This window comes from Hemiscyllium ocellatum, chromosome 36, assembly GCF_020745735.1.
Source record: "Hemiscyllium ocellatum isolate sHemOce1 chromosome 36, sHemOce1.pat.X.cur, whole genome shotgun sequence".
Taxonomy (NCBI): Eukaryota; Metazoa; Chordata; class Chondrichthyes; order Orectolobiformes; family Hemiscylliidae; genus Hemiscyllium; species Hemiscyllium ocellatum.
Genome location: NC_083436.1, coordinates 5,342,016 through 5,356,621, shown reverse-complemented (window position 1 = coordinate 5,356,621; position 14,606 = coordinate 5,342,016). Strand labels below are relative to the sequence as shown.

Sequence of the window (14,606 nt, the reverse complement as noted above, 5' to 3'; positions counted from 1 at the left end):
TACCTTTTATCTTAACCTGCTTGGCACACTCTCCTCATTCCTGAAGAAGGGCTCATGCCCGAAACGTCGATTCTCCTGCTCCTTGGATGCTGCCTGACCTGCTGCACCTTTCCAGCAACACATTTTCAGCTTATTTAAGAATACTCAGGCTGTTTATTACTTGAGAAATTAGATCAGATCAGATTAGATTCCCTACTGTATGGAAAAAGACCCTTTGGCCCAACAAGTCCACATCGACCCTCTGAAGAGTAACCTACCCATTCCCCTACCCTATATTTACCCCTGACTAATGCATCTAACACTATGGGCAGTTTTGCACAGCCAATTCACCTGGCCTGCAGATCTTTGGATTATGGGAGGAAACCCACTCAGAAACGGGGAGAATGTGCAAACTCCACACAGACAGTCGCCCGAGGCGGGAATTGAACCTGGATCGCTGGTGCTGTGAGGCAGCAGTGCTGATCACTGAGCCACCGTGCCACCCACGTTATCAATTACAGAATCTTAATCGTTTACCTCATTCCTATCTATGAGGTGTAGCTTTGATAAATTTTTGGTTGGTTAATTTACTCAAACAATCACAGCTATACTTTGAAAAATATTTCAGGCTAGTCCAATACTTTTGAGACAAAATGAAAATGCGATCATGGAATTTCACATCATTTTTTTTTTAGATTACTTACTGTGTGGAAACTGGCCCTTCGGCCCAATAAGTCCACACCGACCCGCCGAAGCGCAACACACCCATTCCCCTATATTACCCTTTTACCTAACACTGCGGGTAATTTAGCATGGCCAATTCACCTGACCTGCTCATCTTTGGACTGTGGGAGGAAACCGGAGCACCCGAATGAAACCCATGCAGACACGGGGAGAACGTGCAAACTCCACATAGTCAGTCGCCTGAGGCGGGAATTGAACCCGGGTCTCTGGCGCTGTGAGGCAGCAGTGCTCATATAGGTGACTTCCAGTCAGCTTAGCTCATCCTGCAATGGATACATAATACTGCTTATATTTCGATTATGTACACTAAATAAAACAATAATGAACAGCTTATAAAATAAATTTTGTTTTTTTCCATAGATTTCCAGAATCTGCTGTATCCGTCCTAAAGAATGGACATCTTCGAGAAAGGCTTCTTCAGTCCTTGTTCCTTGACAAACTTTATTGGGAAAGTCAAGGAGGTCGCAGAGGAATTGAGAAACTGATTGATGTGATTGAAAGGAGAGCAATGATTTTTCTTACTTATATTAATGCACATGGATTCAAGGTGCTCCCGATGAATGAGTAATTGTTTGCACTATTGATTAATATCAGTTACAATATAGGTTCACTCCTCAACCTTGTGCTTTATTGCTGTTATGAATTTTCTCTTAATTTCATCAAACATAAACTTTATATTATAGAAGTACTTACAGTCATCAAATGGTATGACTGATGTTTAAGAGACAACATGAGTTGAGGCAACTCATAAATTATTTGCCAGCAAAACTGCCTAAGGAGGAAAGTAATTCTAGGAAAGTGTTTTCAAACACTAAATACTGAAGAAATAAATTTATCAAATTCTGCTTAATTTTTATGAAGTTGGTTTTTTTGCCTGATGAGGTGATGTGATGTTCAGGCCTGAATTAATTGGGTTTTTCCACAACAACGTCTCAATCAGTTAGTTTCCCAGTGAGGTATATGACTAGTGATTGCTTGCAGGGGGCTCTGAGATTACACCTCCTTTAAAGAATGCACAGATACTCCTCATTAGTCACCTATGGTAGACAAGCAGACCTGAGCTCTTGCACTACCATTAGATTTAGAATTTGGATATAGGTAAAGAATCAAGAACATACAAATACTGCCTAACTGAAATAAGAGCAGAAAATGCTAGCACCACAGTAGATCAGTCAGTATCCGAGGAGAGAACAATAAATTGTATGCAATAGGCACTGTATAAACGTAAATCTTTTTATCAACCACCTGCAGCATGTTCCCAGCATTTTTAACTCAAACTGATGTTTGTTTCTTTTGGGTAAATCGAAGGAGGAGATAGATTTTTTTAATTACTCACGGCTTTAAGTGTAATGGGCAGTGGGAAGGAAAGTGGAGTTGAAGCTGAGATGAAATTAGCCATGATTATATCAAATGATGGAATAGGCTCAAGGGGCTGAATTACCTACACCTTCTCCTAGTTCTTACATTCTTCAAAGATTAGTCTACTTTTCTCCATCACAGATATTGGAAATACTCTCAAGTATGCCCTCCTGGACTTGGTAGCATATTTGAACAATTTAATCTTTTACTGCTTAAGGTAAGAATTATAGGATCACTTTTGAGATTTCCCAAATTTAACATATTATTTTGTCATTAAATACAGAACAAAATCAGCACAATTAAAACACCAGGAAACCGTTATCAATTCACTGAATTTTAATAAAACATTCCATCCTATGTCAATAAAGTGTACTAACAATTCATGGAAGTTACAGTTTGAAAAGTATGTTGTAAACCCCAATTCTGGCATCAGCTCAAAGACGTAACAAAAATACACATTAATTTAAATTGGACTTCTTTCTAACATGCACATAAACCTCAATAATACCTGCAAATTATACAATTCTTTCAAAGTAAATGTATATATTACCGTGGTTGAAAAATTGAGAAATGATAGACATTTGGGAACCAATGTATGAAGCAATGGTATCACAATGTATTAATGAGTAATTAAGTTCCTCCCAAAAATAACAATACTGCAATGATTGCATGTCAATATACCACTCGACCCAAACAACAAAGATACCAGCCATTATGAAAGAATGCCATAGAATCATCGATATATATAGCATGGAAACAGACCCTTCGGTCCAACTCGTCCATGCCGCCCAGATATCCGTACCTAATCTAGTCCCATTTGCCAGCACTTTGTCCATATCCTTCTAAACCCTTCCTATTCATTCACCCATCCAGCTGCCTTTTAAATTTACTAGTCTCCACCACTTCCTCAGGCAGCTGATTTCATACAGGCACCACCCTCTCCGTGAAAAAGTTGCCTCTTCGGTCTCTTTTATATCTTTCCCCTCTCACCCTAAACCTATGCCCTCTAGTTTTGGACTCCCCCATCCCAGGAAAATACCTTGTCAGTTTTCCCTGTGCATGCCCCTCATGATTTTGTAAACCTCTATAACCTCCGACGCTCCAGGGAAAACTGGCACAACCTATTCAGCCTCTGTCTATAGCTCAAATCCTCCAACCCTGGCAAAATCTTTGCTGAACCCTTTCAAGTTTCATAACATCCTTCCGATAGGAAGGAGGCCAGAATTACAGCAATATTCCAAAAGTGGCCTCACCACCGTCCTGTACAGCCGCAACATGACCTCCCAACCCTGATACTCAATGGTCTGACCAATAAAGGTCTCATCACAACGGGAGAAACCTTTGGATTGGACATTAGAAGAAGCCTATTTGAGGATATTGAAGATCATAAACCTTTATTTATCATTTCAAACAGCCCACAAACTTCATGTGATTCACCAGATATTTTAAAAGGATGGTATTTTGTAATGTGACATAAATAATCTATTCTGTCACTGGGCAAGACTTTGCCAACTTTTAGATTATGCAGCATGGTAGCAGGACAATTCCAACTCAGACTGATTTGGCCCATGTCAATCTGTAGAGAAACATTTGCTGTCAACTGATATGATGCATTAAGACGAACCATGAACATTGTACACAAACCTTTGTCTGCAGGGACAGCAAATGTAGGTCCGAATACATATGGATAAACTTACTTGGGGATAGGCACTGACCAACGATATGATAAAATATTGTTATTTTGAATTAATACACGTGTATAATGAATGTGTAGGTTATATTTAAGAACTTACATTGACATTTTAGATTTCAGGATTTGATTATAACGTGTTACATGTCTTTTCACGGTTAAACTATATGCTGCCACAAAAAATTAAAGTAATTTATACACAGTATTTTGGCATATTTATTTTTGGCTTTCACCAAATAATATGTCGTTTGGTGTTCAGGTAGTACAGAACTTGAATTTTGTTGAAAAAGAAGCATTTTGTTTTACACTGATCAGGCCTACATTTTTCTTTTGTATGAGAAGCAGAACATCTTATTGCCTCAATAGCTGCACCCTGTTGGTGGTGAATATCTTTTGTGCAGCGAGATACAGTGAATGTCATCTGTTTCTCAGTTTTGAGATACCTTTTTGTCAGTGGGCATTTTTCAAGACCAGAAGTGTCAACCTTAGACCCATATGAATTTTTATGTTGGTGTGATGCTAAGTATGTTAGCCTGGGGCTTCCCAAAGACCGATGGATGTATCAAACAACGTGCCTCTTTGTCTTTTTTGAACAATCAAGGTACCAATCATGCCTATTCATGCCAAAATTCAGCATTGGATGTGAATCTGTGTTGGACAGCGTTTGTTTAATAATCCCAACTGCACAAAGAGTTATGATGACAACAAATTTAGAATTCATCAACTAGGAGAAAGTGAAGACAACAAGTGCTGGAGATCAGAGTCAAAAAGTGTGGCACGGGAAAAGCACAGCCGGTCAGGCAGCATCTAAGGAGCAGGAGAGTTGTTGTTTCAAGCATAAGCTCTTCATCAGGAATGTGATGAAGAACTTATGCTCGAAACATCAACTCTGCTGCTCGTCAGATGCTACCTGACTGGCTGTGCTTTTCCAGCACCATTCTTTTTGAACAAATTTAGGATTGTCAGTTATTCCCACAGTGTGATATACTGGAAGCTACATATTTTACATAGACCCCGTTCTTCACAGACAGAGACAACATGTACACACTACACCTCTGTTTCAATTCAACAAAACTGATGACAACCATTTTATGGTTCATTACTCATGACAATATCTTGATCAATCAGAATCAAAATTCTTGGTTTAAAATTTAAACAAAATTTGTCAGTTATCTGCCAAGTCATCATCTAAATGGTGCATTCTCCAATCCAGTCTACATTAATCAGATTTCACATGCCAACCAGTCAGCAATAACCTCTCATACAGAATAAATGTTGGCCTGAACTTTACATTTTCATTGAAGTCTGAATTAAGTCAAGTCTTTTTCTAAGAGATTTTCACCATTAGGCCCAGCAAGTTTTCTCGCCCTATTTTTATCAAATTTACTTCATTTATCACCTACCATGCTCCTATGGTGTGTCTCAGTTTCCACCCCACCTTACCCCTTATTCCCTGAACAATTAGTCATTCAGTGGATAGCTGCCCAAAGACCTTTCGCTTGACTTGGAGGTCGCCACTGATGATGTTACCTAGCCAGGTAATGAAACGTCTGGATATCAAACCTACAGCTCAGCGAGCAAACCTACACCCTAGTTTGTAATTGCTGTTTGAAGAGAAAGCAATGAACAGAACAAGCTGTTATGGAAGAGAACATAGAAGGGAACAGAAACCAAGCCAACAGAGGCTGAACATTGTCCCCAGAATGTCAACCAGATTTAGGCAGTATGACCCAAAATATGTAGAGGTACTGGTGTTGGACTGGGATGGACAAAGTCAGAAGTCACACAAAATCAGTTTACAGTTCCAACAGGTTTATTTGAAATCGCAAGACGTTAGGGCGCTGCTCCATTGGATGAAGTGGAAGGAAATGCACAGGCACAGAATTTGTGGGTGGAGAGATCATTGCAAGATAATTCCAGACAATTAAGAATGTCAAAAGATAATATAAATGGTGTGAGTGGAGTGTCAACAGGCTAAATAACAAGTCTTTACAAGTGATCAAAAGCATCAAACGGTGTGAGTAAAGTGTCAAAAGCTGAATAGCAAGCGAAGGGTTGACCTATGAGCCGATTAATTGAGGCAGAGAGATAATTACAGAATATTAAATATAAGATGGTGCTAAAGACAAAACAAATGGCTGGAATAACATAATAAGTGTAAGAGTCGCATGACAGGGGTCATACTAAAATAACACATAATCCAAAAGTGTACAAACTAATTAAAGTAAAGCGAGCACAACAAGGTGATGGTGTCAAAAGAGATGAGTAAGGGAGATTTACAAAATATGTAAAATCTTCCTGACTGTTCTGTTTTGACAGCATCATCCTTGAATAATGGATTGTTTACAGGCAGGTAGAACTGCGTATCTTATTTGAATTGCAAAATCACTGGCAATTCAGACAGTTTCATCAGACATGGAGAAATATTTACTTCTTTCTTACAGGCTCAGATTAGTTTCTCAGAACATTCCCAACAATTTGATAACTGGAGATAAACTAGAGAGAGCAAAACAAAAGAAAGACAGACTAATATCTTCTCCTGTTGTCCCACGAAGACCAGTCAGAACTGGTCTTCTTTTATCTTCTTTTATCTTTTCAATCAACCTTCTCTGTCATTGGCTCATTAGCTACGATCTTCCCTTAATTGACCAATTTGACATCCAATCAGTGCAAGCCTTAAACATACCAACAGCTTGTTGCTGGTTTTTCTACAATGTTCTTAGATCAGTAACTAAGTTGTGGTATTTTCCAGGCCAGTTTCCAACAGCAAAGATCTGACTTTTTTCCTTCTGTTTTAAAACAAGCTGCTTTCCCAGGTTCAATTCTTAACTTTAATTTACAGTTCAAACCAAAATAATGAGAACATTAATGGTTGTCTCAACAATCAGAGAAAAAAAAATGGTTTCATCTGTTGTTTTTATTGGGCATGAAATAGATTTTTGGAGCATTTGTTTTTGCTGGTTTATTTCATCTTGCATAAGCTTAGCTGCATCAAACTTATCTTCCAATTCTCCACCTCCATATCGGAGAAGTATAGTCCTTCTTTACTGTAATTACCAAATCTAGGAATATTGATGCTTACATCAAATGCACATCAAAATGTGGTAGATTGGTCATTGACAATGCCATCTTAATCAGTAATGCAGGAATGGTGGTTGATCAAGGGTCTGACATCACATTTCTTTGAAAGAAAATCTTTTTTATAAATAATTTTTTCATGTCTATATGCTATTTTCATTGCAATGTTAGTGTGCGTGTCCACTTGCTTTTCATTTATCTGATCAAGTCACCTGATCATTGCCCGATCCATCACCTTAACCATAAATTCAATATTGTTGTACATTGCACTGCAGGAATTTGTTGTAGTTTTTTTCGCCTCTCATACACATGACCCATATCACCTTGGACAGCAGTTAAGTGCATGTGAACATAAACACTTCTAAGTTCCCATCTAAGTTACGCAACTTTATGTCTTGGACATATCACTGCTCCTTCATCACTCCCTATTGAACAGCACTGTTGCAATACCTTCAGAACGTGTGGTGGTTCAAGCAGGCAGCTCATCATCAACCCTGATGAAGGGCTTTTGCCCGAAACATCGATTTTACTGCTCCTCGGATGCTGCCTGAACTGCTGTGTTCTTCCAGCACCACTCATCCAGAAATAACCAACCAATCAAGAATAAGTAACAATTGTGACCTTACCAGTGACTTCCACTTTCCTTGGAACATGTTGTCACCTCTCACATTTGTGACCATCATTTTCATAACTCCAAATTTGATTTCCATCAATCAGATTGACTGCCTACCACAGAAACATAATGGCTCTTACCAAAGTGAACTATCCCTCATTATCCTTGTCAACCTGTCTACAGTTATGAGCTGTTGGAAAAGCACAGCAGGTCAGGCAGCATCCAAGGAGCAGGAGAGTCAATGTTTTGGGCATGAGACCTTCTTCAGAGTTGATGATGAGCTGCCTGCTTGAACCACCACATGTTCTGAAGGTATTGCAACAGTGCTGTTCAATAGGGAGTGATGAAGGAGCAGTGAGATGTCCAAGACATAAAGTTGCATAACTTAGATGATAACTTAGAAGTGTTTATGTTCACATGCATTTAGCTGCTGTCCAAGGTGATATGGGTCATGTGTATGAGAGGCGAAAAAAACTGCTCATGCCCAAAACGTCGACTCTCCTGCTCCTTGGATGCTGCCTGACCTGCTGCGCTTTTCCAGCAACACATTTTCAGCTCTGATCTCCAGCATCTGCAGTCCTCACTTTCTCCTGTCTACAGTTATGACCCAAGTAATCATACCAACTCCCTTCAGTGGCTCTATGCCAGTATCCAAATGGATGGGACTATACTTGTCTGGTTTCATTCTTACATATTTAATGTTTTGGTTCTGTTCGCCGAGCTGGGAATTTGAATTGCAGATGTTTCGTCCCCTGTCTAGGTGACATCCTCAGTGCTTGGGAGCCTCCTGTGAAGCGCTTCTGTGATGTTTCCTCTGGCATTTATAGTGGTTTGTATCTGCCACTTCCGGTTGTCAGTTCCAGCTGTCCGCTGCAGTGGCCGGTATATTGGGTCCAGGTCGATGTGTTTGTTGATAGAATCTGAGGATGAGTGCCATGCCTCTAGGAATTCCTTGGCTATTCTCTGTTTGGCTTGCCCTATAAGAGTAGTGTTGTCCCAGTTGAACTCATGTTGCTTGTCATCTGCTTGTGTGGCTACTAAGGTCGTGTCGTTTCGTGGCTAGTTGGTGTTCTACTGAACCTGTGCCTCACAACACACTTCACATTCAACAACCAAATATATGAACAAATCAACGGCACACCCATGGGCTCACCCATCTCTGGACTCATAGCAGAAGCGGTAATGTAAAGATTAGAACAAACAGTCTTACCACAAATTCAACCCAAACTCTGGGTCAGCTATGTGGATGACACCTTTGTAATCATTAAAAACACAGAAATAGAAAACACACACTGGATCATCAACGCCACACTCACAGGAATCCGATTCACTCGAGAGAAGAAAAGGACAACCAACTCCCATTCCTAGATGTGATGGTACAGAGAACACCGAACGGAGAATTCACCACAAGGGTACACAGGAAAGCCACACACACAGACCAGGTCCTACACTATGAAAGCAACCACCCCAACACACACAAAAGAAGTTGCATCAAGACACTGTTCAAAAGGGCCACAACACACTGCAGTACACCAGAACTGCAAAAAGAGGAAGAAGAATACCTCTACAATATATTCACTAAAAACGGATACCCCTGCAATTTCATCAACAGATGCCTAAGGGAAAGACAACGGAATGAGAATATGCCACAACCCAGATGACTAGCCACACTACCATACATCAAGAACATTTCTGAACTGACAGCCAGACTGCTGTGACCACTAGGACTCATAACAGCACACAAACCACAGCCACTCTCAGACAACATCTCACCAGGACAAAGGACCCAATACCCAGCATGAGCAAAACCAACATAGTGTACAAAATCCCATGCAAGGACTGCACAAAACACTACATTGGACAAACAGGAAGACAGCTAACGATCTGTATCCATGAACACCAACTAGCTACGAAACGACACGACCAGCTATCCTTATTAGCCACACATGCAGATGACAAGCAACATGAGTTCGACTGGGACAACACTACTCTTATAGGGCAAGCCAAACAAAGAACAGCCAGGGAATTCCTAGAGGCATGGCACTCATCCACAGATTCAATCAACAAGCACATCAACCTGGACCCATTACCGGCCACTGCAGCGGACAGCTGGAACTGACAACCAGAAGCGGCAGATACAAATCACTATAAATGCCAGAGGAAACATCACAGGAGTGCTTCACAGGAGGCTCCCAAGCACTGAGGATGTCACCTAGACAACGAGCACCAGAGCTACAAATCTTCTCACTTACATATTTAATCTTAGCTGGAGAATCACTATGGATGGGTTTCTCCTCTTGCTCCTTTGGTATCCCCCAAGTACTTATCTGTTAGTATCACCCAGATTTATCTCACTGCTATCTCTCTCAATCTCTCCAGCGCTTCTAAATAGTGAAACTATTTGTCTCATCCAGTAGAGGATGAGGAGAACTTTTCTTCAACTAAATATTGGGCAGACTAGTGCAATTGCTTTCAATCTCTGCCACAAACTCTGCTGCCTAGCCACTGAATTCATCCCTTTCCCTGACAACAGTCTGAAGCTGAACCAGATTGTTCACAAATCATATTTGACCCTGATATGAGCTTTCAATCACATTTCCATGTCACTACTAAAATCAATATTTCCAAGGAGGCACACTATTTCTAGGGAATCACTGATTTACTGGCATTATCATGAGACTATAAATTCAGAAATTCTGGGGACCTGGGTTTGAATCCCAGCATTATAGAATTTGAACCCTATATATAGAAAGATGATAATGTCTAATGATGACCATACGACCATTGTTGATTGGTGGGAAAAAACCCATCTGGTTCACTAATACTCTTCGGGGAAGGAAATCTGCTTTACCTGATCTGGACTATATGCAAATCCAGAAATTTGGTTGACTCTTAAGTACCTCTGGGCAATTGAGAATGGGCAAGAAAGGCTGGCCCAGTCAATGAATGAATTTTTAAAAACTCTCTGGAAAATTGCCCATCTTCTTGGAGTTCAACCTGGATAAATGCAAAGTGATTGAGTTTGGAAGGTCGAATTGGAATGCTGAATACAGGATTAAAGATAGGATTCTTGGCAGTGTGGAGGAACAGTGGGATCTTGGGGTCCATGTGTGTAGATTGAGTTTAAGAGCTGCAAGGTTTTGCTGCAGCTCTCGAAAAGCCTGGTTAGACCATACTTGGAATATTGTGTCCGGTTTTAGGCGCCTCATTATAGGAAGAATGTCGCTGCTTTAGAGAGGGTGTAAAGGAGATTTACCAGGATGCTGAAAATGTGTTGCTGGAAAAGCGTAGTAGGTCAGGCAGCAGGAGAGTCGATGTTTCGGGCATAAGCCCTTCTTCTTTGGATGCTGCCTGAACTGCTGTGCTTTTCCAGCAACACATTTTCAGCTCTGATCTCCAGCATCTGCAGTCCTCACTTTCTCCTTACCAGGATGCTACCTGGATTGGAGGGCATGTCTTATGAAGACCTAGTAAGCTAGGGCTTTTCACATGGGACAGAAAAAGGAAGAGGGATGACTTGATAAGGATGTACAAGGTAATGAGATGCATATGAGATAGGGTAGATAGCCAAAGAGTTTTCCCCAGGGCAGAAATGGCTGTCACAAGGGGTCACAATTTTAAGGTACTTGGAGGAAGGTATGGGGAAGATGTCAGAGGGAGGTTCTTTACACAGAGAATGGTGGGTGCATGGAATGCACTGCTAGCAGTGGTAGTAGAGTCAGAGACATTAGGGACATTTAAGCAACGTTGGACAAACAGATAGAAGTAAATTGAGGAGTGTGTAGGTTAGGTGGATTGTAAATGAAGATAAATGCTTGGCACAACATTGTGGACCGAAGGGCCTGTACTGTGCTGTAGTGTTCTATGTTCTTCCCTGCCTCAGCTCTGCTGAAACCCTGTCAAAATCATTGTTACCTCCAAACTTGATTACTGTAACGCACTTCAGGTCTATATTCCACCCTTTGTATACTATCCAAGAACATCTATAACACTGTTGCTTACGCCCTAACTTGTGACAAACCTGTTCACCCTTCACCACTGTACTTGTTATTCAACACTTATTTCCAGATAAAGAACACCCCAGATCCAAACTTCTCATTCTTGCTTTAAAACTCTTCTAAGCCTTGGCCTTTCCTATCTCAGGAAGCTCTTACAGCCATACAACATACTGAGATATTATTGTTCCTGCAATTCTGGCCTTCTTAGCATTTCTAACTTTAATAGTTACTTCATTGAAGACTATTTGTCCAGTAGCCTAAGCTCTCAAATTTCTTACCTCGCCACCTCTGTACCTTGCTTTTCGCCTTTAAGATATACCTTAAAATCAACCTATTTGATTAAGCTGTTGATAATTTATTCTAATTATAAGTGTTTTGTGCCCTTTACGCCCCTCAGGCCCCCACACTCCTCCTCCCAATCTCCCCACCCTCCACTGATTGACTTCACTATTAGACCACCAGTCTGCCGCTGAATGAGTATCCTCAGCACACTGACTGATCCCCTCTCCTTTGATCAATCGCCTTCTTATTCCACACATTATTTCCTTAGATTATTCTCTTTCATCCATTTGAATCCACTCCTCCCAGTTCTATCCCACATCTGATTGGAATCCATCCCTTATGAAAACCACCTACTCCCAAATGAGCCCTAATCAACCCCATTGGCCTCTCCCCTGCAGTCTCGTACATCTGTTTGAAACCTCTTCCCCAGATGTCACCCCTCTCCCCTGGTTGATCCCCATCTTTCATATTCTGCCCTTTCCTCCTTTGCAAACTCCCTCCGTTTCCCCATTCAATCCATCATCCTTTACCTTGTCTGAACTTTTATTTTATTTAACCTTGCTGGTGTCATACACTAGGAACCTTGACTTTGTTCTCAGTTTCTCAACTTAAAGAAGGTCTAGAGAAAAGTATATGAAGGTCGAAGACCTTTAAGTAAAGAGGTCCATAATTTTCAGATCTAGATAAAGAATAGTGAGGTATGGAGAATATGCGTTGCACCTGGCAGGAGCAAGAAGAGGGTTTCAATATATAACTGGAATTTAGTTATAACAAAAGAGGAGTGTTCAGAGGAGTACCAACTTTAGTAACAGCATTACAGAGACGAGAAGGATTATTAATTTTTTTTTAAAGAAGCTACATTTTTATGATATATAATGAATCCAAATTCTAAAGATTACAAAGTAAAACAATTGTATTATGCTGCAATGAAACAGAACTTCATACCAATTGAATTATTTTGAAGAGATGTTTCTAACGTTCTCTACATCTTTTTGCTAGCACTTGCCAACATTCCTATAAGGTCTAATCATTTCTGTGGTGAAGAATGATGGTTATACAAAGAATGTTGGCATGCCATGTGCCCACATTGCCTTCTTGCCAAGATTTCAGTTCTGGTTGTGATGAGATCTAATACATAAACTGACTATAATTCCTTATTTCTTGGTTGACAAACTTTATAGCTTCATATTATTAGAATTGCATTTTGGGCAGAAGAGTTTAATACATACTTTACACAAGCTTCATGGTAGGAGACATTAACAGGATTCCAAAATTACTAAATAATCAAGGGGCAAAAGGAGGAGAAAAAAATTAGTGCAAAACTATTACTGGACAAAAAGTGCTAGGGAAACTAACGGAGCTCAGAATCAAGTATTCCTGGCAATGATGGGAAACATCCTAGGATGAGACAAAAGATAGTGGATACAATGGTAACAATCTTCCAAGAATCCTTACATCGTGTTAAAGTCACAGTTTCTGAAAAACTGTCAATATAGCACCTTAATTTAAAAAGGGAAGGAGACAAAACGTAGGTAATAGAGGTCAGTGAGCTTAATGTCTGATATTGGGAAAATATGAGAGTCTATTATAAAGGATATGAGAGCAGAACATTTAGAATACATAATATCAAGCAAAGTCCTGTGCATAAATTACAATAAGCTAGCATGCAAGTTCAGAAGATAGCGGGTAAGGCAAATGTATTTTTTGCCTTCATTTCAAAGGAAATGGAATATAAAAACAGGAAAGTCTTGCTCACTGTACAAGGCACTATTTAGACTACACCTAGAATACTGTGAACAGTTTGGTCTCCTAGTCTAAGGAAAGATATATTGGTATTGGATACAGTCCAGAGAAGGTTTACTAAGTTGATCCCAGTCATGAAGAGATTATTTTATGAAGAGTGGGTTGAGCAGGTCGATCCTGTATTCATATGTGCTGTTTCCATATTCTGTCCAATCTTCTCATTTACCTCTATCTTGCAGAATTTAATACATTTTCTTTAAGTATGATATGATGTCAACATTAGCGAGTTTTGAGAAGATTTGTAGCTCAGGTTGAGATTCTGGATGTAGGTTTGCTCGCTGAGCTGGAAGGTTCATTTTCAGACGTTTTGTCACTATATTAGGGAACGTCATCAGTGAGCCTCCAGATGGTATGGTACTTTCTATTTATGTATTCAGGTTCCCTTGAGTGTGTGATGCCATTTCCTTTGGTGATGTCATTTCCTGTTCTTTTCCTCAGGGCATGGCGGATGGGATCCATCTCAATGTGTTTGTTGATAGCGTTCCGGTTGGAATGCCATGCTTCTAGGAATTCTCATGTATGTTTCCGTTTGGCTTGTCCTCGGATAGATGCGTTGTCCCAGTCAAAATGGTAAATGGAATCCATGACAATGTGTTTGTTGATAGAGTTCCAGTTGAAATGCCATGTGTGTGTTTCTGTTTGGCGTGTCCTAGTATGGATGTGATGTCCCAGTCGAAGTGGTCTTCTTCCTCATCTGTTTATAAGGATACTAGTGAGATATCAAAGACAGTCACTTTTACCTCACAGTTTGGGATCAGCTCTTTTGACTATGTTGGACCAAGGCTGAAATGAGGTTAAGACCTGAGTGGTATTGTCTTTACAGTATTCGACCAATGCAATTATAACTTCATGCTCAACATGACAATGTAGAGTGGATGTGACTGGCAATTAATGATTTCAGGTCTTGTTTCCTCAAGTCTTTTTTCAATTTCTGAATATTCTTTGTATGTTAACTACTACATCATAATGTATCAGAATAGCCAACATTTAAGAAAATTTGATCAAGTGAATTGCACTGTTGTAAAGTCTGCCAAAATAACGAAAGATGTTGCAATGATTG

General features: G+C 40.1%; 1 protein-coding gene across 1 annotated transcript in view; it reads left to right on the top strand.

Moving 5' to 3' along the window:
* The window catches only part of gask1b (golgi associated kinase 1B), a 45,510-nt gene extending 41,533 nt beyond the window's left edge, over positions 1–3,977 (top strand). The window contains exon 4 of the mRNA XM_060851531.1: positions 1,084–3,977. Within this exon, the coding sequence (XP_060707514.1) occupies positions 1,084–1,291 (208 nt within the window). The 3' untranslated portion in view covers positions 1,292–3,977. The remainder of the gene's footprint in view (positions 1–1,083) is intronic.
* The last annotated feature ends 10,629 nt before the right edge of the window (positions 3,978–14,606 follow it).